Source organism: Erpetoichthys calabaricus, chromosome 5 (genome assembly GCF_900747795.2).
Source record: "Erpetoichthys calabaricus chromosome 5, fErpCal1.3, whole genome shotgun sequence".
Lineage (NCBI taxonomy): Eukaryota > Metazoa > Chordata > Cladistia > Polypteriformes > Polypteridae > Erpetoichthys > Erpetoichthys calabaricus.
Genome location: NC_041398.2, coordinates 48,297,840 through 48,323,591, shown reverse-complemented (window position 1 = coordinate 48,323,591; position 25,752 = coordinate 48,297,840). Strand labels below are relative to the sequence as shown.

Genomic DNA, 25,752 nt, shown 5'->3' with positions numbered 1-25,752 from the left:
CCTCAGTTGGTTTGCCCAGTTGATTTCATACAAGGGACGCTATTGGCAGATGGCTGAGAAGCTACCCGGCTTACTTTTCTGTCTCTCTTGCGCTGACTTTCTCTGATCCTGGCGTAGGGGGATTGAGCAGGGGGGCTGTTCGCACACCTAGACGATAAGGACGCTCGTCTAAAAATGCTGAAAGATTATCTTCACGTTGCTCTCTTTTGTGCAGCTGCTTCCTGAAACGACATGCACGGTGCTTCGCATACTTAAAAGCTCGAAGGGCACGTATTGATTTTTGATTGAAAAACAAACTATCTCTCTCTCTCTCTCTCTCCCTGCTCCTGACGGAGGGGGTGTGAGCTGCCGCCTTCAACAGCTTTGTGCCGTGGTGCTTCGCACACTTAAAAGCAAACAGCCCTATTGATTTGTTTGCTTTCCTCTGTCTTTCTGACAGATTCTGCTCCTGACGCGCACTCCTTTGAAGAGGAAAATATGTTTGCATTCTTTTAATTGTGAGACGGAACTGTCATCTCTGTCTTGTCATGGAGCACAGTTTAAACTTTTGAAAAAGAGACAAATGTTTGTTTGTAGTGTTTGAATAACGTTCCTGTCTCTCTACAACCTCCTGTGTTTCGGCGCAAATCTGTGACCCAAGCATGACAATATAAAAATAACCATATAAACATATGGTTTCTACTTCGCGGATTTTCTTATTTCGCGGGTGGCTCTGGAACGCAACCCCCGCGATGGAGGAGGGGTTACTGTATATAATATATATTCACGGCATTCGTTGTCTGAATCACAATCTGATTGTATGGGTGGTTACCTACCAGGTAACGCTTGTGGTTGGTCAGCAAGTCGGCTAACATCCGCCATGGTACCCTCTTTCAGTTGCGAGAAGCAGATCATAGAATGGTTGAAATAGTTTTAACTGTCAAATAATGCAAAGAGTACGCGACACATGTTTCGCCCTAATTCTGGGCTCATCAGGCGTACATACTCACTGCACCCCCTCTCGGGAATCGAACCTCGGACGTCAGCGGCGAAGCCTCTAACGTTGCGCCACGGCATGTGGTTCATTCATTTGACAGCATGTAGATTGGGGTAAATGTAATTCATGGCATTCGTAGTCTGAATCACAATCTGATTTAGCCGACTTGCTGACCAACCACAAGTGTTACCTGGTAGGTAACCACCCATACAATCAGATTGAAGGGGCGACTGCCCTGGTGGCTTTGGGGACCACAGGAACAGAGCTTAGAAGCTCAACCCTATAGGGCCCGTATTAACCACCAGGGAATTGCCCCAATGCCCGTGGAGCCCTGGCCCTCAGTACTTCCGCCACACCCGGAAGTGCTGGGGGGGGGAGAAGACCAGGGACACCCGGAGTGCTTCTGGGTGCACAGCCGATACTTCCGCCAAACCAGGAAGGGCCGGCAGAAGCTAAACAGGAAGCACCTGGAGCATGTCTGGGTGGGCTTAAAAAGGGCCGCCTCCTTCCATTCGATGGCTGGAGTCAGGTGGAAGAAGGATGGAAGTCGGAGGAGAGAAGTGAAGGCAGTTAGAAGAGTACAGGCATTGTGAGAGACCAGGACTTTGGGGTGTTTGGTGCTGCGGCACTGGGTTGTGTGTGTTTCACTAGGGATGGGAATCGAAAACCAGTTCTTATTGAGAACCGGTTCCCACTGTTTCAATTCCTTGGAATTGTTTGCCATTTTTGCAAACGATTCCCCTATCGATTCCAGTCGCCTCGAATGACGTCACCGCGTTGCGCAGCGTCATTTACCCAGCAGGAAACATGGCGCCTAAGCGACACAAATGCTCAAAAGTTTGGTTATACTTTACGTGAAAGGATGACAACAGGGCAACTTGCAATACTTGCAAAGTAGATATTTCATCAAAGGGAGGAAACACTACGAATATGCAAAAGCATTTGCTCACAAAACACGCGATAACCTTAAATGAATGTCGTGTTTTTGATCCTCTCCGGACTAGTGAATCTCAACCCAGCAGCAGCGGTAACGTTTGCACGTCCTCTCCCGTTAATACGGCAGGTAACTAATCAACTAACATTGCATATTATGTTAGCGCGATTTGCCTTATTGCAAAACCTGCTAATACTGTGCATTGCATTTAGATGACCATGACGAGAGAGACAGACAGAGTCTGGCTGGCTCAGATGCTGGCAGTTCTCGCTGCAGTCTACTGGTAGCTTCTCCTTTCACAGAGGTGGGGAAAAGTAAAATTTCCTTCCTGAAAAAGCAGACATGCTTATATTTCTGCAAAAGAATTGTTAATTCTCCATAGTTGATGGTTGCAGAATTGCACAGTTCCATTGGACTTGAGTTGATTGTATTTGTTGCTGGCTGATGTAGTTTTATTTTTGAGTGCTCAGCTCATAAATACTTTTAAAAAGGAGACTGTAAATGTTACTGGACATTCTTGTGTAATTGCCACAGAATAATTTATGTTATACTTTGTTATTGCTACAGAAGAATATTTATTTTATTATTATTTTACATTTACAAATTTTTTTCTGGGGACCCCGTGGCACCCCATCAAGGAGCCGTAGGCTGTGGATCTCTTAAGATCTCACTGTTGGGTTTGTAAGGTCATGCTACTCCTAAATTTCTATCTTGTTCATATAAAACAATGTTCTAAGCTAATCGACCTGTGTGTTCTCCTTTTTTAAAAATAAGAATCAATAGGAGAATCGATAAAGAATCGAATTGTTAAACAGAATCGAAAATGGAATCGGAATTGTGAAAATCTTATCAATTCCCATCCCTATGTTTCACTTGTGTAAATAGTTGTAAATAAACGTGTGTGGTGCTTTAAAATCATATCTACCTGTCTGTGTCCGGGATGTTTCCCACAATATATACAGTATATATAGTAACAAGGTGCTATATAGGTGCCTGACCCAACACAGACTCACACCGGAGGCACATATAAAAACAAATACACTTTTATTTTTCTTCACCTGTGGGGCACTTCTTCACCGTGACCCCCACAGGCACAACACAGTCCTCTTTTGCACCACCACTCCTCCATCAAGCTTCGTCCTCCTCTTCCTGACTTTGGCCATTGAGTGGTGGCTGCTGGCCCCTTTTATAGTCCACCCAGAAGTGCTCCAGTTGTTTGACTGCCAAGTTCCGGCTGCACTTTCGGGTCTGGCAAATACACTGCCCATACGGGCTCAGGAGTCCCAGCTGCAGCACCCCCTGGAGGTGCCTGCGAGACCCAAAAGGGCTGCACCCAACTCCAATTCCCATGGAGCCCTGTGGGAAACCTAGGCACTATTCCAACCCAGGGGGGCTACCATCTACCGTCCAGGGGGAGGTATTGTACGGTCTATGGCTGCTCCTGAAGGGGCATCCTGGCCGCCACAATATAAATATATATATATATATATATTAGTACTGGGCGGTATGACCAAAATTCTATATCACGGTATTTTTCAAAATTATACCGGTTTCACAGTATTCAATGGTATTTTTTCCCCATGCATAAGTGAATGTTAACCACATTTTCCACTGCAATTACTGCAGTAGACTGGTTAAGAGTAACCTATTCCACTGTCATAAGAATTGTACATTGTACAAAAAAACATTTTAATGTGCACACAGGTATTAATACAGGTTTGCATGGCCCCATAAAGTGATAGTTTTCAAGGGGGTGGCACTAATGAAGAGAAGGAATCACATTGCATGACAGATGCAGTCAAAATATAGAACCTCTTTATCAAACAAATTTTGTAAACAACTTAAACTAAAATTTTGACAACATATTTTCAACCATCCAAAGAGGCATTTAGACTTAGTAAAATATATTTGAAGTGCTTGTCAAAAGTTGTATTGCACTGAACACGTCTTAGAAAAGGACTAAATAGTAAATATTTTTTGTAAAATAACTACACTTTCTGTTAATCTTAACAATCTCTGTCATCTGACATTTTAAAGTGCCTTTTTAAACAACTTTACCATCATTAAACTGCATAATATTGAAACTAATAAATAATAACAATAAAATAAATAATAGTGCAACTTCCAGTAATAATATTATTACTTCAAGACTTCAAGGCCAGGTGCATTACACAGTATTCACCAAATAAAAATAAAATAAAACAAGTGCAACTTGGTGATGACATCTTTACCAAATGAACCATCATTAAGGCAAACTGCATTAATATGGACCTTGCTTCAAGCTAAGCTATATACATAAAAAATAAAACTGCAACTTGCATTTATAATGCTATTTGTGGTATAGCCCTATGGAATCGTATTAGGGCCATGGTGAAGAAAAAAAAAACTATATGTCGAGAATAAAGTCAACATTTCCACTTTATTCTCGCCGTTTATGTCGAGATTAAAGTCGACATTTCCACTTTATTCTCATAGTTTATTTTGTCATTAAAATAGAATGTCGTAAACTAAACTTCATCCTAAAATCAATGTTTAATTTACTACATTTTCTCAAACCCTGTCATAAGTTAATGCAGCACATTAAATGCTTTGTGTTAAGTGTTCCCTGACCCAGTTGTTAATCACTATGCGCTTCTTAAACTGACTTCCTCTGCACTAAGAAGAGGCGTGGGCAGCAATTGCTGCACAGAATCCATTCACTTCATGATATTTCTGCTCTCTGAAAATTTAGAATGCTAAGATAAATACTTGATATAATTTTCATGGTATGTCGTGGGTATCGCACTTGAGTTTGTTTCCTTCAGATGTGTATTATGCCTTTTGTGTTTTGTTGAATAAGTTTTGTTTAAGCTGTTGCTTATTCTCCAAGTAAGACCTTTAACTACACAATTACCCTCAGGTGACGTCTTTATGCTTAAGACTAGTCCCAGAGGGCTACATTAAGCATCTGTTCTTTACTGCTGAGATGTTCTAAAAGATCCCAAGGTTCCTTAATGCACCATTCTGTTGGTCTTCATTCAGGCAGCATTCCTAAATTGCACTTATTCCTATCTGGAAAGCCATTGACTGCCCATACTTTTGGACAGAATAGATGCAGGGCATTACTTGGGCTTTGACAGAGCAAATTCATTCACAGGGAGTCAGCCTAGAGTTACAAATAAACCTACTGTGCACACCTTTGGAATACGAGAAGAAGGCAGAGTACACTGAGAAAACCAACATAAGCATAAGGAGAATGTTCCATTGCCATATGGGCAGTGCCTTCACCTGGGAGTTAAACACATAACACTTAAGCTTAATGATAGCAGTGCTACTCACAGGACACTGAAAAAATGTATCGATGTAGAAAAAAAATCAAACTCAAACACCTGAAGTTGTGTGCAAGCTGGACTAAAATACCTGTTTGTTTTAACTTGGATACATTACTCTTAATAATGGCACGGGTAACCTTTGTTACTGCATGGATGCTAATTTTGGATTTTTCCTTAAAATGCAAAACATCAAGGATATGTCATGGCTGAAAAGGGTTTATTGAGGCCTTCGTGGTCTAAAAAAATCATATGCCTTGTTGAAGCAGTTTTTACTGAACTAACAGAAATTATCTTAGCTTTTTGATATTTCAATAGAACAATAGAAAGATTTCCAGTTTTAAGACCAACTTAGTCTTAAAAGACAAGTGCCTTTGATGGCAGAGTTTCAGCATAAGTGTTGTGTTTGATATATTCAGTTGTACTAACAGTGATGCTTTTCTGTCGTCCTCCAGGTGCTACACCCAGATACCGCAGAGATCGTGTTAATGGCTGAAGGCAAAGAGTTGGTACTGGAGATTGAACGCAATCAGTAAGTGGTCTGTTTTTCTTGTATTCTCTGTAGATGCAATGCACTTGCACATACACTGCATGGCCAGGACCCTAGAGAAGCTAGCAGTGTGCTAAAATAGTAGCATAGTGCAGCTCAAGGTTCATTTTCAATTACAGAGTTGGCCATTTCTTTCACATCGTAGTTGTTCAGAAGTTTTCCCCTGTCATAATTGGGTTCCTGATATTCTTACCAATGACACTTCTTTTGCAATAATGATGGAAGCCTCCAATCAGACCCAGACATATCTGGACTGTCATTAAGTATAAGCAAAAGAGACATCCATCAAAAAGGCCTTCCATCCTTTTGGGGAAACGTATTGATGTCGACAATTATAATACAGAAATGAAGTTAAGGAAACTAAATATAACCGAGGTCTGAATTTATGGTTCAGTTATTACACCAACAATTTGTGGAGCGAGGAACTTCAAATCAGAAGATATCTGTTTTCACATTCTCAAAAAAAGAGATTGATATGTAAGTAAATGGATTCTGAATAGGGCTGCACTTGTATATTAGCACTTTACTGAATCGGGGGGGGTGCAGAAAAGGGGAAACAGACCAAACTGGAACAGCAGATGTTGCTATGAGCTCACTTTACCCTCACACTCCCTACTGCAAAGGTCACATTTGGGCCAAGATTCGCCATAGGTCTGAGATTTTTACCAAATGGTAACTTCCCTGAATGGAGGACACAGATGTTATTGAAGATTTACATTTTTTTTTTTTTTGAAGAAGGGACTTCCAAGAAAGTCTAAGATCAGTTGTCAGCTTCTGAATATACAATACCTCTAAGAATAATGTCACACTGTAAATCATTGCAAACACATAGCAATATCAGCATCCTAATGTTGAAGTTGAACCTCTTTAGCATATGAGTGTATAATAAGACTGATTAGAACCTACATCATCCTTCCCAGACTGTTAACAAAATATGTTTAAATAAATATTTCTGTTCTTTCCACCATAGAAATCCATTCCTGGTCAAAAGCCATTTAGTTCATGGGGTGCAATGTCTATGTGTCCATGTGCTATACAATCTAAAGTCACCAGTAGGTAACATCAATAAGCCCAGGTGCTGTGGCAGGAGGGTTTTACAGGGGAGTCTACAGTTGATACAGTAGGCTGGAATGACAGCACAGCAATTTTTTCCCTGTGGGTAGGGTTGGCATTATTTCCTGTTGTCATGACAGATGAAATCTATTCATATGGAGGATTGGATAGGTGATCATAGATGCACAAGTAAAGCTGAGGTCTTATTTTTGGACAAATCAAAAACACCATCTAAACAGAGCTGTATGCCTAAACAAGTTCAGAGTTTAGAGCAAAGCTGGGTTAATATCAAAGTTAGAAAGCCTCAAAAATAAAATTGCAGCACAAATTATTTTTCCTAAGCTAACAAAACATCCTTCCTTTGTTAATAAAATTCACACTATCATAGAAAACACTGCTCTTAAACAAGAAAGTAAGAAAAACAAACAGGACTCTAATGTACTACTTCAGCCTCTTCAGGCAAATAATGCAGGCACAAAAAAAATATGATTTAGAAAAAGTACAATCTTTATGCATGGAGCTCAGAATAGATAAGGATGTGCTGTGTAGTGTTGAAGGTTGAAGCCCTGGAGGGCACCACCAATGCACAATAAGTGAGAAGAAATACTACAGTATGGACATGTTGGTGACATTGTCCCATTTTCCCAAAGATGACCTTTCTATGCTACTGACAAAAGCACTTTGGGAATAGTTTAGTAGTCTGATAAGCTCATGTGAAACTTGATATAAACTGTAGAAGAAAGACAAGTTTACTCATCTGTAAAGAACCCTTTTACAGCTTGAATGAACCTGTTATCACACCTTCCAGTACTCCAGCACTGCATAAACTTGGAGCTGCTACTGCACAAATTGCCCACCATTGCTTTTTACAGTGCTTTACAAAGTACCAAGCAAAAAGATTGGATAATCTCAGTGTAGGTTCAAATGGTCAGACTTATTCTGATACTCAAAATCCCAACAGACAAATATGTTTGATGCTTCTTGAATCTCAAAATCTGGAAGAATGTGTTGATTCACTTATGAGTGCAGACTCCTGAATTTCAGCCCTAACATTTCAGCTTCACTACAATTGTTGATTGCACCAATTAAAATATAAGTTCTGTTTGGATCAAGTGGACAATAAAGTAGCTTTTATCCATAATCCAATATCTTTGCAGAAATAACTGCAACTGGTGTGTCAAATTCCAGACAAAAGAACATAAAGCATTGCATATGCAATATGCTACGTGGTGGTAGCGGTTTTCTAAAACAATGCAAAATATGAGCAATGTTTAAATTTGCATGTGTTTAGCATCTAAAACATCTTCATTGCCATGTTTACCTGACCTTCAAAACATCAAGTAGGATTTTTTTTGAAAGCTCAGCAACTTGTGCATGGGTTTCTCAGATCAGATATGCTGGATTTTTCTTACATGGCTAACCCAACAATATGCTTTGTTTCAATTTACTTTCTCCCAGGGCTCCATTCTTAATTCTAACTTTGCTTTGCTTATACTTTCTGTGTCATTCTTACTATATGTGCAAATGGAGGTAAGTGTGGGCAAGGCCTGTTGATCACCAAAACAATTCAATCTTTTTTTTTAATTGAATTTCTTCAATTTACAATTGAGTTCACATGAAATATGGTAACATGGACATCTCTTTAGGCTATTTTGTAAGCATTTTTAAGTGTGTCAAAACCACTGTTCACTCCAGGCTTATAACCCCAGACCTAATGGCTATTTATGTTTACAATACCCATTTGAAAGTTTGATTGAAGATTGGAAAAATGTCACCTGGCCTGATGAATATCAATTTTTCCTACAATATGCAAATGGGTTGGTTCAGAATTGGACACAATCAGGATGAATGTGTGTGCCCATCCTGGCGCAGGATGGTGGTGGTACTCTAATGGTGTGAGAAATGTTTTCTTGGCACACTATAGTCCTCTTAGTAGCCGTTCTTTGTCACTTGACTGCTACAGCAGTATTTGCTGATGACCATGTGCCTGCCTTTAGGGACACAGTCCGCCTGTTTTCAGGTGGACTCTTCCATAATGCACCTCAAGCTTATTCCATATACTTGACAGTGACTTCAGTTTACTTTAATGGCTGACACAGTCCACAGATCACAATCCAATAGACCACCATTGGAAAATCTCGCAGCATGATAAATAGCTAAAAGGTCTGTGTGAAATACAGTATGTGATATAATGATGTACAGTTGAAGCCACTTTGTTGTTTTGCATTATCGTCTTTGTTATGGCTTTGCTATAAGCAGTGATTATGGAAAGCCAAATGATTTTGTAATTCATGAAGGCCCCCGAGCGTCATTTTAAATGCAAGTGGTGGCTCTGAGGCTAGGGATCTGCACTGGCAATTGGAAGGTTGCCGGTTCGAATCCCATAAAATGCCAAAAGGGACTCTACTCTGTTGGGCCCTTGAGCAAGGCCCTTAACCTGCAATTGCTAAGCGCTTTGAGTAGTGAGAAAAGCGCTATATAAATGCAAAGAATTATTATTATTAAGGTTGTTCAAATCATTTTCAAATAACAATGCAGCTAATCTATATGTCAGTGCACACATACACACAGAGGAACGAATCAATTTGAGATTCTTCTCCATCGTCATGCTCTGCTTATTTTTTATAGAATGCTTGGCTTAGGATTGTTTTCTACAATGCCTTTCAGTCGCCAATAGCATGAGTAACTGTTCCGGCCCTCCACGGGGAGCTGTGAGAATGAGTTTTAATGTGTCCTCTGTGTCTCTTAGATGAACTCACTCTAGGCCGGACATCCAGTTAGGAAGAGGCAGTTGCTGCCTGACTAGAAAACTATTTTGGAGTACCATTTCTACTAATATGCTGAGATCAGCATCGCTGGAATAGATAGAGGTTATAAAGGCTCCTGAGTCCATCAAGTCAGATCTAACACAGATGTATGCAGTTGTTTTTGAGGTGTAAAGACAGTCTGACATGGACTTCTTGAAAAAGATAATTTATAACTACTTTCAAGTCTGCTAGTCGAGTTGTCAGATAAGGAAAGAAAGAAGCAGTTTTGCTTTTCTTAAAGCTGCCTTGCTAAACTGAAAATGAAAAACAACATTCCATATAAAATGTGGCACGTATTGTTTACAAATTGAAAGAGCTGTACACTTCCTTCAAGCAGCCCTATTGTATTAGAAATAAATAAATCAATATGTGACAACACATAGCAGACAATGTGAGCGCTGTAGGCAGCACAGAGGGACTTTCTGTTTTGTTCAAAGTGCTTTATTATATTAGAACTAAAACAAGGCAAATAACAGTGCATTTTCAACCTTACTAATTGTGTAAATTGAATTGAGGAAAGCTGGCATTGTATAAAAAGCATTAGAGAAAAAAGAAAGAAAAAGCAGAAAGAATCAGATGTAAAAGTTTTTATTTATCAGTTTTTACTTCTATATTACATTCATTTCAGGATGAGTTCAAATATTATGCCCTTTGTTACTTGTTCCGCAAAGAAAGAAACAAAGAAAGAAAGAAAGAAAGAGCGATTGAGTGTCTTACAGCGCCTGTGTTCACTATTGTCATGTTCTGTGCGCTCTTTGTATGTTCTCTTCGTATTCATTTACTTCTCTGGTATTTCCTTCTGAAATGAAAAAAAAAACATGATGGAGACAGTGTTTTTCATGTTCCTTTTTAATGATGCCTCATTTTTAGTATTTCAAATCTGATCTTGTTTGTGTCATAACGGACTTTACTACGTAAGTAAATTGGGATTGGATGTACGTTTATATGTTTATTTTCATTTTTCTTTGTATTGGATTTTGACTATGTACCAATGCCTTTGTTATGTACCTTGTGTTTTGGGGGTGGTCACCCAAGAGGTGGGACCGCCTGCCCATTGCTTCCAGGGACTACATTTTGCTGTATAAATGTGAGGGTTTCCCAGAGTTCCTGCCATTTCATTCTCGAATGTCCTAGGGAGTGTTGAGTTTTGTGATTTACTTTTTACGTTTTTAAACCTGTGCTCTGTTTGTTGACTTTACTTTTGGTTTTGTCATTTGGACTTGTTCACCTTGGATTGCCTTGTCTTTTCAGGCAATTCTTTTCTGCCATTTGTGCTCCATGGAGCTTCTTATGTTATAGAACATTTTTGTATAGCATAAACCTTTTTATTGTATAAAGATCATATTTTTAGTCTATTACTAGCTGGGGTTACATCAGGTAATATCCCCCTCTAGTGTTTTTGGAACTTTGTAGTGTTTTGGAACCCTTAGTTAACAACACTCTGTCCAAGTTTTTCCATAATACAATGAAATATGACTCGTATTTGTTGGACAGGATCTTTGTCTCTTCTTTGTCACCAAGACTGCAAGTTGCTGATGATGGCTTTTGTATTATTTTAAGTACTAGGGTGTTGTACCGTGTTAGCCATTATGAATGTAGAGAAAAAGCCAAGCAAAATGACACCTTTTATTGGCTAACTAACTTTTCTAGTTAGCCAATAAAAGGTGTCATTTTGCTTGGCTTTTCTCTGTATTATTTTAATATACTTTGAGCACTAACACCTAATTATTACTATATAATTGTATTTTGTCTTCACAGGGCCTAATGCAGGTGTAATATGCTTTTGTTTCCTATGCTTTAAAGTTTAAGAGTAATGTTATCAAGGTGTTGAATAAGTACCCCCTTTATGGTTTTTACCTGATTGATTTATTTGACATACTTTGCTAACTGAGCTTTTCTATCCATTGCATGCTTTACAAAACACTGACGTGTGTAGGATCCTATAGCTCCATAAACCTTGTTTCCCCTTTTCCATTTGGCTGAATATAAAGCAACATTGTGGGTCATACATACAACAGACGGAAATAAGAAGGAAATCAGCTGTTTGTTGAAAAGTCTCGATTTCTACCGCCAGCAGCTGTCAAAGAGACCATTAGGTGAGGTCACACAAGGTTGTCTTCTGGAATTATTAATACAAAGTCCAGCAGAAACACTGGCCAAGATGGGAAGTATTCAGAGATGCATCTGTCAGCTGGAACAGCCCCATGTCGTCACTGAAAAAACAAAAAACTAATAACATCCTTTAAATATATCCGCTTGTTGTTACTTCCTAGAATGGGAATGCTGTGCCAGACTGAAAACCAATGGCTGTTTCTTGTTGTGCTTTTATTTTTGGCTTCAGGTCATTAAAATTTGCTGCCAGATGTGCTATGGAGTTAGACATAGTTGCCTGTTCATGACCCTGTAATTAATTATATTCCCCAGGATTAGAAACTTCACAAAAAACATTATTCCCATTTTAGGATAGCAGCTGTTGGAAAAACAACTTCCGGAGACGAGTAATTGGTTTGAGCATGGTTTGCTGTTAATTAGAGTGACACGGGTGGTGGGGATGTTGGCTTCTACCTTACTTGTGGCAAAGTTTGGCACTACAATCTGTACTTACCTGCGTACATGGCACTGTTTTCAAGCAATGTCTTAAAGTAAATAATGCTGCCTGAAAGTTTAACTAGACTTGATTCTCTCTTGCTACATTCTCGGCAAATAAAGTGCCAATAAAAGTCTTAGGAGAATAAATTACCCAGAGTGTCATGCTTTGTTTTGGGCATTTAAAACAAGGAGTAAGAGCTCAAAGCATCTCTCTTAGTAGGAGTAGAAATGTACTCACAAGGAAGGAGAGTGTGTTGAGCAGATGGAAAGAGTACTTTGAGAGGCTGATGAATGAAGGCAACGAGAGAGAGAGAAGAGGTTGAATGATGTGGAGGTAGTGAATCAGGAAGTGAACAGATTAGCAAGGAGGAAGTAAGGACAGCTATGAAGAGGATGAAAAATGGTAAGGCCGTTGGTCCAGAAGACATACCTATGAAAGCATGGAGGTGTTTAGGAGAGATGGCAGTGGAGTTTTTAACCAGATTGTTTAATGGAATCTTGGAAAGTGAGAGGATGCCTGAGGAGTAGAGAAGAAGTGTACTGGTGCCGATATTTAAGAATAAGAGGGATGTGCAGGACTGTAGTAACTACAGGGAGATAAAAGTGATGAGCCACAGCATGAAGTTTATGGGAAAGAGTAGTGGAAGCTAGGTTAAGAAGTGAGGTGATGATTAGTGAGCAGCAGTTTGGTTTCATGCCAAGAAAGGGTACCACCGATGCAATGTTTGCTCAGAGGGTGTTGATGGAGAAGTATAGAGAAGGCCAGAAGGAGTTGCATTGCGTCTTTGTGGAACTGGGGAAAGCGTATGACAGGGTGCCTCGAGAGGAGTGGTGGTATTGTATGAGGAAGTCGGGAGTGGCAGAGAATTAAGTAAGAGTTGTATAGGATATGTACGAGGGAAGTGTGACTGTGGTGAGGTCTACGGTATGAGTGACGGATGCATTCAAGGTGGAGGTGGGATTACATCGGGGATCGGCCTTTCTTATTTGCAGTGGTGGTGGACAGGTTGACAGACGAGATTAGACAGGAGTCCCCGTGGACTATGATGTTTGCTGATGACATTGTGATCTGTAGCGATAATAGGGAGCAGGTTGAGGAGACCCTGGAGAGGTGGAGGTTTGCTCTAGAGAGGAGAGGAATGAAGGTCAGTAGGATACAAGACAGAATACATGTGTGTAAATGAGAGGGAGGTCAGTGGAATGGTGAGGATGCAAGGAGTAGAGTTGGGAAAGGTGGATGACTTTAAATACTTGGGATCAACAGTGCAGAGTAATGGGATTGTGGAAGAGAGGTGAAAAAGAGGAGTGCAGGCAGGGTAGAATGGGTGGAGAAGAGTGTCAGGAGTAATTGGTGACAGACGGATATCAGCAAGAGTGAAAGGGAAGGTCTACAGGACGGTAGTGAGACCAGCTATGTTATATGGATTGAAGACGGTGGCACTGACCAGAGAGCAGGAGACAGAGCAGGAGGTAGCAGAATTAAAGATGCTAAGATTTGCACTGGGTGTGATGAGGATGGACAGGATTAGAAATGAGTACATTAAGGGTCAGCTCAAGTTGGACGGTTGAGAGACAAAGTCAGAGAGGCGAGATTGCTTTGGTTTGGACATGTGCAAGGAGAGATGCTGGGTATATTGGGAGAAGGGATGTTAAGGATAGAGCTGCCAGGCAAGAGGAAAAGAGGAAGGCCTAAGAGAAGATATATAGATGCGGTGAGAGAGGACATGCAGGTGATGGTGTGTAACAGAACAAGATGCAGAGGACAAGAAAGATATGGAAGAAGATGGTCCACTGTGGCGACCCCTAATGGGAGTAGCCAAAAAAAGAAGAAGAAGTTATAGTAGTGTACTGAGTACAGTGAGTGACATCGCTAGCATTGTTTTACGAAAATACGTGTGTTTCCTCATAGATTTTTCCCTATATTAAAAATTTCCTTGTTTAAGTTCAATTCTAACAATTGTTTATAGTAACATTAATTTTCTTACAACTCCTATTCTTAATTTAGTTTATTCACTGCTGTATTTTGTTAATAATGTTTTTCTCGTTAAGTTGAAATTCTGTGTGCTTATTGTTCAGTGACCGTAAAATACTAAAATAAATAAAATTTCCTTAAAATACATAACTAATAAAATATGTACAAAAATATTTATCCATAATACATATGGTATTAAAGAAAATAAAATGTTTCTCATTAATTACAAGCTGTCCTGTTGTTTAGTTTTTTCTGTAATGTACCTATCTGAAACGAGACTTAATTAAAAAAAAAGCGTTTTTTTCACCATTTCTCTAACAAATGTATACTGTATATCCATCCATTTTCCAACCCGCTGAATCCGAACACAGGGTCACGGGGGTATACTGTATATATTCATATATATTTTCACACATTCAATTAATTGATATTGGCAATTAAACACTGCTCAAATGTAAATATTACTTGCATGTATACGTTTTAATCATTTTAAATCATTAATTGCACTACAGCTTTTTTGGCTGTTAAAATATGCATTTACTATATTTATACAAATGTGTTTTTTTTTCTTTAGTATATTAGGTACACATTTGTAATTTTTGATGTGTCATTATAAAATACTGATTACCATTTTAATGAAGTAGTACTTATTTCTTACCAAAACTTATGCTGTGTGACACACAGCACCAAATAATAAACACAGTACAAATCTTAAAAAAAAAGTCTTTATCTTTTCTTTTTCCAATTAAAAGTGTAAGCTGCTGCGTTTTAAACAAGCTCGCTGTCCAAGCTCAAGTAGTGTCTGTATTCATTTAAAGGACAAAATAAAAAGACTGAATTTGTTAGAGTTGCTGTTCTTGTGGTTTGCCTATTTGCACAGGACGACTTCTCTGAATAATTTTTATTACTTAACGTAAAGTTTAATATACCAATCACCTCACTTTCACTGATAAGCTTCAACTCGCTGATCTTTGGTTACACTGCAGGAGGTTTGCTGATAAACAAAAAAAAGATGTGCTCTGGCTAAAGTACCATATTACCATATATATAGGAACACTACAACTAAATAACCATAGATTAGAAAAGCAAGAGCTGAAAATATTGTTTTTTATGATCACCCATTTTACTAATTGCCAATCGAGTCTTTTTTTACTGAAAATCAACTGATTTCGATCAGCAGCCATTCGATTGGAGCAAAAAATCATAAAAACACGAAGGTAATCTCATTAGTGCTAATAGCATAAGAATGATAATCACACATAAATATGATGTTATCCAAATATATTAGAGAAAAGAATGCATTAAACAATTGGCCGAGAGCCCTAGAAAAATTAAAAAGTGCCCAGAATGATTGCACATGGTCAACAAACTTAACTCCTTATTTTAAAAAAAACAGGCCAGAGAAAGAAGCCTCCTTCAGTTTTTCCAACAGCTATTTTGTAAACACTATTTCCTCCTCACCTTCATTTTTCACAGGATGACTGAAAAACCGTGACTTTCTCAAAGTTCAGGGTCAAATATGTTTATTTTGGTTTGTAGGTTTCATTAAATGATTGGCTTTTAATGATGAAAAAGATCAATTTTAGACTTACCCATCTGGATAACAATCTTGAAAAATCTATAGGCATGGCCAGTTTTTTTTTTTGGCAACCGTATGATCTGAGAGCATTTAAGCTAATTCTTGCATGATTTTCTTCATTATCTCTAATGTGTTTTAGTGTTTTATTGTGTCCTTTTCCTTAAATAATTTATGTTTTGGTTTTCTCAGCAGCCTGGATCATATAATTAGACAGAAACAAAATGAAGAAATCCTTCCTCTCAAGTATCATTGCTCCTCACATACTGTGCATAGGCTTCATGAGTGTAGTCTTCTATATCAACAAGTTCAGTCCACAGCTTCCCTGTCAGATCCACTGTATTTAAATTTTTTTAAAAGACAAGAAGGATGTTTTATTAGTTTAAAAAAATAACTTTTGAGAAAGAATGTACAATAGAAATGTTTTATTTGGTGCTTGTCAACCTCAACAGTCACTCATCATTAGACTGACATGCCTTAGATAAGTCAGGGCTCCAACCCTGGAGCCACAGATTCTTTGAGAGTGAGAGCAGGAAATTGCATTTGGGAGAGGCTTCCGTTGATCGGGTTTCTAATCTCTATCTCACCATCATTTTTCTGCCTCAGCTAATGTTCTAAGGACTCTAAGCCTGTCGGTTTAGGTACTAAAGACAGAGACGGTTTTGAAAGTGGCTCAGACATCAGCTGAAGAGTTGATTAGGTTGACGTCACTGTACGAGGTGCCTACCCTGACCTTTAGCTTTGGGCTGTTGTTTTGGTTTTTCACCATGGCGAGTTCCTTCATTCTGGCTTAGATCGTTTTTTCTCATTTGTAACATTTTTGATTTATGGAAAACCTGCCTAATTTTATCCTCTAATTATTAATTATTGATTTGGCCACCAATAGTAATGTTATTATTTGAGGGAAGATGTTTGTCCTTGGAGCCTGTATTGATAGCCCCAGACTAAGATTCATTGTTTTCACATAAAAATGTTCTTTAGCAAGCTTAGCATAACCTCCCTCTCTCCATGGTTACCAATTCAGCATCAAAACCCATTTTATAAAGACACCCTGTTCCTACTACTGGCTTCAAAAGCCCTTGTAAATTGCATACTGCTTAGATTTTTTTCATAAACTTCTCCAGCAGAAACATTTATTCATGTTTCCAGCTTTATTCGTTTTAGAAGAAATAAAAAATATCAATGTATGACTTCTAATGTGGGTGTGTAACTAAAAGTAATCATAATAATGGATGCTGCTTTGTCCAATCTACCTCCTGTGTGGGTGAAGCAGAATGCATTTTAGGTCACTTCAGAAATGTCCACTCTGTAGGAAACATGCAGTCTAATCAAAATCCTGGCTCAGATATGAAAATGGTTGGGCATATCATATTGACACGTATCCTCGTGCTCTGACCCATTATGCCAATAAATGTAAGTGTCTTTTGAATGTATTGGTAAGTTTGAGACCTGAGTTTTGTAAAACAATATGTGAAAACTCTCAACAGTCTTTGCCTTCAAATTTCTCCAGCCACACAAGTGTTAAAATGGCAGTTGACGTACATTTTAATGAGTCCAATAAAAAGTAAATGAACACCAGAAGAGACAATGTATCATGTCAGGCAATTCTGTGTATGGAGCGAAAAATTAATTACTTGGACTTTGACTAACATACAAAACATGTGGGTGTATTAAGCATTGTCTGTGCTGAACAAATGTGTGACTTAGTCCATCAGTGTGAGAGAATCATTGCAGTAATTGCAATAACATTCACACAGCGAATGCCACACAGAAGAAGAGTACAGCTTGAAGTTCTTGCTGCCTAATATTAATTACATTTGGGGATTTTTCTTACTCAGTGCTAATGTATTTCTTGTTAAGCTTGATATGTATGGTATAAAATATAATATATATATATTTGACGAGATTGTACATGTAGGCTAGTAACATAAACAAATAACAAAGAATATTTCAATATATCAATATTTAGGGGTAAATCCCCCAGAATAGAAAAATGAAATACCCCAAAGTCTCAAAAATTTGGCACTGTTATTGAAAATAGAAAACTAGCCGAAACATTTTTTTTTATTTGTCCATATTTATTACTATTATGTTAGCTTACATGCTCTGCGCTGCATTGACAGGGGACTTTATGCAAATGAAGGATACAGCAGAAATGATTGACATTAGCACTAGCCAATAGGGTGAATGGATGACTGAAGAAGAGGTTGCTTCCTGGATAGGAATGAAAAGTCATTGTGGTTATGAGCATTGGTGTCACTTCGCCAGGAGCAAAAAGGCAGAGAGAGAGAAACAGAAGGGGAAGGGTGTCCTCGAATCAAAGACAAGGGGGACAGATGCTGTAAGTTTAAACTTTACGGGTCCCCCATGAGCTATTCCACTTTAATATATTTATATATTTACTAGGGGGTTCGCCCTCTGCTCGCTTCACTTGCCTACCTGGCCTGCGCTATGTGCCAGCCACTTTGCATCACTGCTGCTCGCGTTGTGAAAAGGGGACCTGAACGCACCCCAAGGAGATGTGGTTGCTCCTCCGAAACCCCATCTTAAACAGTGATACAATGGGAAACAATTGCAGTTTTTTTATACCTCCTCTTTGCTCGATCAGCTGTTGGCGTGCTGCTGCTGCTTTGCCATGTGATCTGCATCCCGCATGGCGCTTTGAACATTTAAAAGCCTGTACAGCAGCTGTCTTTGTCATCTACTCTTTGTCTTTTATTTCTGGCCCCGGGCGTGGTTAAATCTCTTGGCATAAATTCTCGTCTCGCGGGACATGAGTTCTTGATATTTTTTAGTTTATAATTTTAAAATGTAATAATAATCTGAAAATCTAACAACATCACATTAAAGTTTGAGAAATTCTGAAAAGAATGATACCAAACATATATATGTAGGTTTTAAAATAAGCCCGATATAAACCGTGACAAAAAAGTGACATAAAAATGTCACATAAAATCGTTGCACTTTTAGTGTTAGGATTTTATATATATAGAGTAGATATTTACATGCATGTCTGCTTTCTTTGAATGGGGATGTCCCCCTCCACCCCACCTCTCCACTGCTCTCCAAACTTCTTCACATATACATGTGCATCTGCAAACCCTAAATGGGGACCCCTAATCATTTAGGAAGCGTCCAACACATTGTACCAGCAGTTATTTTCTTCCATTTTAAGCACTAGAGAGAACAACCCCAAAAGTATAGCATTCAGTTCATTATATGGGTCCCGTAAATGTGCAGCCTATACACGTCATTGCTGTTTGTAATAAGTTAAAATAAAACACAATTCAGTGTTAGCACTTTATTGTCTGCCTATGGCTGTGGCAAAAAAAAAAAAAAATACAAGCTAGATCATACAACTGATGAAAAATATGAAAAGGAATACTTGAGTGAATGATGTAAACATTTATTAATGATAATAATATAATCTCAAATTTTAAATTATTTTTACTGATTACTTTTTAGTTCAAAAGAACACTTTGTATTTTGCAATGACTGTAAACAAAAGCCAAGTAAATAGGAAAAGCTGAGATTGATCTTATGCAGGAGTGTCTTTTAAATACACAACTGGGAAAGTCGCTCTAGTGACTTACAACATTTGAGATACGATTGGTTATTTCATTTGTTTTTTCCAGTTGGGGGACAGGCAGGTGAAGTGAGTTGTTCATAGTCAAACAATGTCATTAGCAGAATTACAGCCCACAACATCAGCGTTTGAAGGCCTTGGTCTAAAGCCTTAACCACTACACTATACTACCTGTCATTAGCCTTTGATAAAAAATACAAATATTGTATACAGAAAATTACTTACATAGTACTTATGATGGCACAATAACTAAGGCCCATTGTCTAGTGAAATGTACCAGGTGAAGTTGGGTAACACAGGTAATCAACTACATAGTGATTTGCATATTATTTTCATTTTAATATTAAAAACAAAAATTCTCATATTTTTACTGTTATCAGCAATTTCAATTTACCAAAGAGGCCATTAGACACTTTAGTTTTTAAGGTAATTGTTTTCAGTTTTTGATTACAGATAGTTATGTGAAATATATATACTGTAGATATTTTTTTGTTGAGGATATCTTGTTTCTTGGGGGCTCAGATTGTTAACTTCTGTAAATAAAATTAATAATTTTCCTGGTTCTTTTTCCTTGGTGACTATTTAGGGTTGAGATGTACAGATGATCACAATGCCTAAGAACACATTCATAGTGAGTGAGTTTAAGTGCTGTATTGCTCAAATTTATTTTAAAGGAGACAATCGGGCAGTTCAGGATTAAGAATACCTAGTGTTTTAGAAGTGGGAGGACAGATTCTGTGCATAGTAAGCAGGGATAACAGAATCAGAAACTGAGAGGTATGGGGCAAAACCTGAAAATATTTGAAAGCAATGAAGAATAGATGCATCTTCTGCTGAGATGGAGAAAGTGAAAGAACTTCATGTTATGGTTATCAATATGAATGAGCATTTGAAAAGAACAACACTATGAGGCTGGTAAATACCAAAAGGTGATAGAAAATATGCATTTTATTTTATAATGTATCATTTTTTTTAAAACTAAACATCATCTCAAGGGGCTTTCTTCACCATACATCCAGTAGAACCTTGAAGGTGTTGCTAGAATCCGGTTTCTTTTGTCTCACAAATGTTTGAGTTTATATAACGCTCAGGACTTACCAGGAGGTACTTTGCCATGGCTCACATTAGATCATTTCATAAATCTGCAAAACTGACAAAAGAGAGATGGATCACCAATGAGTAGAGGGCTGGAAAAACAAAAAAACAACTCAATTCTAGTCTAAAAAGGCAGCAATAACTGCTTAATTTTATTCAGTCTTCGGAAAATTCTTTAAACGTGGAATAATATATGTGTAGTTTTTTTTTTTGTAAATTGTTTTGGAGCATAGGAAATATACCCTTGAAGGGTCTTAGTGATTGGGAGGTGGACCTGCAACCATTTCATTCCACTATTCTTCAGCAAGGTCTCAGTAGTTACATTATGCTACTGAGGAATCAATAAAGTAATATCTATCTATCTATCTATCTATCTATCTATCTATCTATCTATCTATCTATCTGTCTGTCTGTCTGTCTGTCTGTCTGTCTGTCTGTCTGTCTGTCTGTCTGTCTGTCTGTCTGTCTGTCTGTCTGTCTGTAAAAAATATTAATAATCCTACAGACACTTAAGAAAAAAAAAATACCACATTGATCAGATGGGGCCAATACAATAAACTGTATCAAAAGAGATATTAAGTAAAAGTAGTCCTAGCCCTAATTTTTCTTATCTCCATACTACCGAGGTCCTCACTGTTATTACCTCAATTCACCCTCTTGAGCTGTCTGGACCCACTGCTGTAGCTGTTTGCTAGCAGCTTTGATATTTTTGATATCGGATTTTGGAGAGGTGTGCTTCATACCTTTATAGCTGCACTTGAAATACAATCCTTCTTGAGCTTTTTTATAATCTCTATATTAAACCCAGCTCCTGCCCTTCAACGTTTTGACATAGTCACTCCAGGATAAATCTTATTGTGCTGAATACCAATCATAAAACACCACTGAAATAAAGCTTAACTGTCATTTTTTTTTATTAAACATAGCAAATTCTGTGACTGACAGGCCCAGTGGGGCTTTATACAGTTTTTTTTTTTTCTCATTTTGCATTAGTTATTTTTGTGCCCTCCTTCTCCTTCCTTTCTTTTTTGTTTTACATTAAAAACACTTTATTTTTCATTACTGGAACACTCCTGCCACTTTAATTCTGGGCTGGTGTGACCCCACTGTTTAACCACTAGAGCATAGTGCCTGCTAATCATTATTAGAATGCCTCACCGTTTTTCGGAGCTCATCAATCCAATGATGCGCAGTAGACTTTGATTTTCAACCTTCTCAATCAAAAAGGCACAGAATTTCATAATGCAAACAATTTTGAATTTATAAAAAGAAATCTGCAGGCAGGTTTAAGATCTTATCAATCTTAAAAATAAACATATATTATAAAGGATACGTTATGTAAAATAATTTGTTATTCTTTACATAGAACAGAAAATATACATTTCAAAGAATAGTAATTGTTTAAATCTACACAAGTTCTTCTTCTGGAATAATTGCCATTTATTCATAGGAAGAGGTCTAGTGATGATACTTCATATATGACACATAACAAAACAAATTTTAAGTTTACACGGTCCAGTCAAGAGGTGACATGCTTGAAGATTAATTAGCACTTCTCTCGTATACCGTCCAAGTCTGTGTTACATATCCTGAAATGTGGGGTCTTCTTGTTCTCTCTACCTAAATAAGCTCTCACTGTGACCTCTGGCGTCCTTCCGCACACAAGTTGAGTCTCCTGAAAAGGCTCTGTGTAAGCAGGTGTACCCAATGAAAGGCTGGTGCTACATCCAAAACTGATTCTTATCTTGCTTTTCGCACAGCCAGGATACATTTTACATTTAGACCTTGCATTGGAATAACAAGTTCTGAAATTCAACGAATAAGTCGGTGGCAGATGCTTTCTGATTACTGTTCTGGTAGTGTCTGCTCATTCACTCTCTCATCCATACAAATATTTAAAAGTCTGGTTCTTCTCAGGTGAATATTTTATTAATAGAAAAAAGTAGGTCAAGGTTATATTCACACTATAAAAACAAAGGATAGAAACAAAATGGTTGGACTGTATGGCCTTCATGCCCCACTGCACCACTCCTAACTGAAACAAGACAAGCAAGCAGCAGAGGATCCTAACCCACAGGGTCAGTCAGTATGTTCACATCACAATGTTCTCTATCAAATGACCACATACATCTTCTTCAAACATTTAAGTAATAATTTCTCCCTATACTTTTTATGTAAAGGAATTAAATGAGTTTGTTTGTAAGTTAGGGGCGGCGCAGTGGGTAGTGCTGCTTTCTCACAGGAGACCCGGGTTCGCTTCCCGGGTCCCTCCCTGCGTGGAGTTTGCATGTCCTCCCCGTGTCTGTGTGGGTTTCCTCTGGGTGCTCTGGTTTCCTCCCACAGTCCAAAGAACATGCAGGTTAGGTGCATTGGCAATTCCAAATTGTCCCTAGTGTGTGCTTGTTGTGCTGGTGTGTGTGCCGTGCCGTGGGCTGGCGCCCTGCCCCGGGTTTGTTTCCTGCCTTGCACCTTGTGTTGGCTGGGATTGGCTTCCAGCAGACCCCCGTGACCCTGTAGTTAGGATATAGCGAGTTGATAATGGATGGATGGATGGATGTTTGTAAGTTGCACAGTTTTGCAGTGGTTAGTGCCATTGCTTCGCAGATCCAGTGGCTTAGGTTTGCATGCTACACACAGTCATTGACATTGTGGAGTTTGCATGTGCTGTTGTGACTGCTGGGGATTCTGAGATAAGTGTGTTAGGTTGATTAGCCCTTTTCACAAAACTTGGTAGTGACACGGTGACGGGTAAATCTGCTTCCTGTTAGTTAGCAGATGATTGCGCTTATTCCGCTTTTCTCCTTCCACTTCCCAAAATTGATTTTTGCAATGAAAAACCTATTGTTGAAAAGCACTACACTATTAAAGCATTAAAAGTGTCATTTTTTGTGGAAGTATTCCTTTATAATTACCAACGCATGTTTGTTAACTTTCTTGTGCCAATATGGTGGTAGTTTTGTTTGACAGGTTAGGTGTCAATATATTGTAATGTAGAATAAACAACTCTGTTCCGACTCTGCTTTAAGACACACAGAGGGGTTTTAAGTAATCAGCAGAAGTTGGGACAACCTGTGCAAATTGTTTGCTGCAGCTTGCAAGGCTTAACTTACTTTAATTGCAGCAGAACATCTGTAGGTTGTAACCTATTAGTTGTTCCCTGAAGGAGGCCTATTTGTAATATCCTGAAATTTCCCTTTTTTCATTTTTGGCTATCCTTAACTTTAAATATAAACCTCTGGCAGTTTCCTTCTTACCTTTTTAAAGATTATAGGTCATTCTTTGCATTTCAACTGACTAAATTTGAAGAAAATCTGGAAGAATGGAGGTGTTTTAAAACTTTTGAATGGTAGTGTATATAAACAGTATTTTTTGGTCTATTTTTATACAAAGAGGGGTTCTGTTGTGTTTTCATCTGCTTCTGTATTCAAAAATAACAAGGAAGCATGAGCATACAAATACCTACAGTACCGTCTTGTTGGTACTATGAAAATGCAGTGTTTTTCAGTGAAGCATGTATTTTTTGGCCTTAACAAAACAAGATAATTTTTAACAAGTGAAGGAAAAAAAACAAACAAACAGCATTATTTTTAAGAATTTAAAATTTCAGTTATTGACCCACTTGAAGACAGTACTTCAAAAGCCATCACAACAGAACTGTGCATGACACCATTTTGTTTTACTCCCACAGTTGCTCATTTCCTCAGACCTCTCCCACCTGTTCCTGCAGATATTGCTGATCGCTCCCACCCATTCCCAATGTTCATTGAGAAACTAGGTATGATGCAATAAATCTGATGTATTTCATTTGACATTTTGCATTGACACATAAGTTCAAAATATTTCACTATTGTTTCTAGCCAAATGCTAGTAGGGATTTTCTGCTCTCTGAAGCACAGTATTGTAACATCAGGCACAGTGTAGCAAGCCCGAGGTACCCGTGCTTTGCACCCGTTGTACCTTCAAACTCTACTACATCTTGTCATAGCCCAGACGAGTCAGAAATGGTACTGTTGTAAAGTTACTTAAGAGCTGGTCCTGATGAAGGAAAAGACATTTCCAAAGCACATCAGCCGTATGGACATCACTAAATATTATGCACTGTATATGGACGTTTTAAACTTGTTCCTCTAATTACACCTTGATGTTAGCAATGGCCCAAAAAAAACCTGCAATGTTTTTTTCTCTCAGCATACTTAGAAGCCTGCAGGGTCAAATTGGAAGCTTTTTCTCAGTTGTGGCTCACTCAAAAAATACATTTTTGGATTTAGTTTGTTTTTTTATCGCTATCTAAATAAATTACTGTAAGTAAATCCTACTTAACCCCTTCACCGCCCTCTGCCGGATATATCCGGCACCGTTGTTTTAATGCTAACGCCATACCTGCCGGAATTATCCGGCACATTTGCCTGTGGTTATATGAAATGCCTGGCAAGTAGTAGTATAACTGATGGTTTGGCGTGGGTATTATTACTACGTTGTATTTCGACAAGTTCTGTGGTTGTTTTGGCCGGTCATGTGACGTGATTCGCATGTAACAGCTGTGAATATGGCGAAACGTAAACTGACTTCAAGTGAGGCTTTGCAGGCGATTTTGGACAGTTCTGATCATGATTGTAGCAGTTCTGAAGAAGATTTTAGTGACAGTGATGAGCAGCAACGTGCGCTGCATGATACTGTGAATGAAGACGCATCGGATGACGGCGCTGAGTGGGTGTATCCCCAGCAATCTCAGCTGGGCTGCTGCCCGTGGTGAACTACCTTTTCTGCATTCGTTTGAGGAACGTGTGGCTTTATTGTTGATGTAAACAATTACACTGCTGAGCAGTTTTATGAGCTGTTTGTGTCACCTGATTGATCAGACATTTTGTCATCAGACAAATCTGTATGCAGCACAGTTTTTTGAGAAAAATCCCAATTTACCTCCACATTCCCGTGTTCGTGGCTTGGGTTTGACACTGATGAAAACGAAATGAAAAAATTCATTGGGATTTTGATGTTGATGGGAATAATCAGAAAACCAGATATTGAGATGTACTGGTCTACAGATCCTATGTATGCAACACCTATTTTTGCAGCTGTCATGACACGTAACCGATTCTCTTTGCTGCTGAAATTCTTTCATTTGAATGACAACAGAAACGAGCCAGATAAGAAAGATCCAAACCGCGACCACTTGTTCAAGCTTACGTCCTTTGATTGATCATTTATTTGAAGCATTTCAGTTGCCCTACATGCCAGGACCGTCAGTTGCAGTTGATTGAAAGTTTATTGTCGTGGAAGGCCCTGCTTACAGTTCGACAGTATCT

At 38.5% G+C, this 25,752-nt stretch overlaps 1 protein-coding gene across 3 annotated transcripts in view; it reads left to right on the top strand.

The window, feature by feature from the left end:
* Positions 1–25,752, top strand: part of adam19a (ADAM metallopeptidase domain 19a) — a 684,192-nt gene that overhangs the window by 295,984 nt on the left and 362,456 nt on the right. For all 3 annotated transcript variants that reach the window (XM_028801514.2, XM_028801513.2, XM_051928363.1), the window contains exon 3: positions 5,674–5,750. In XM_028801514.2, the coding sequence (XP_028657347.1) occupies positions 5,674–5,750 (77 nt within the window). The remainder of the gene's footprint in view (positions 1–5,673; positions 5,751–25,752) is intronic.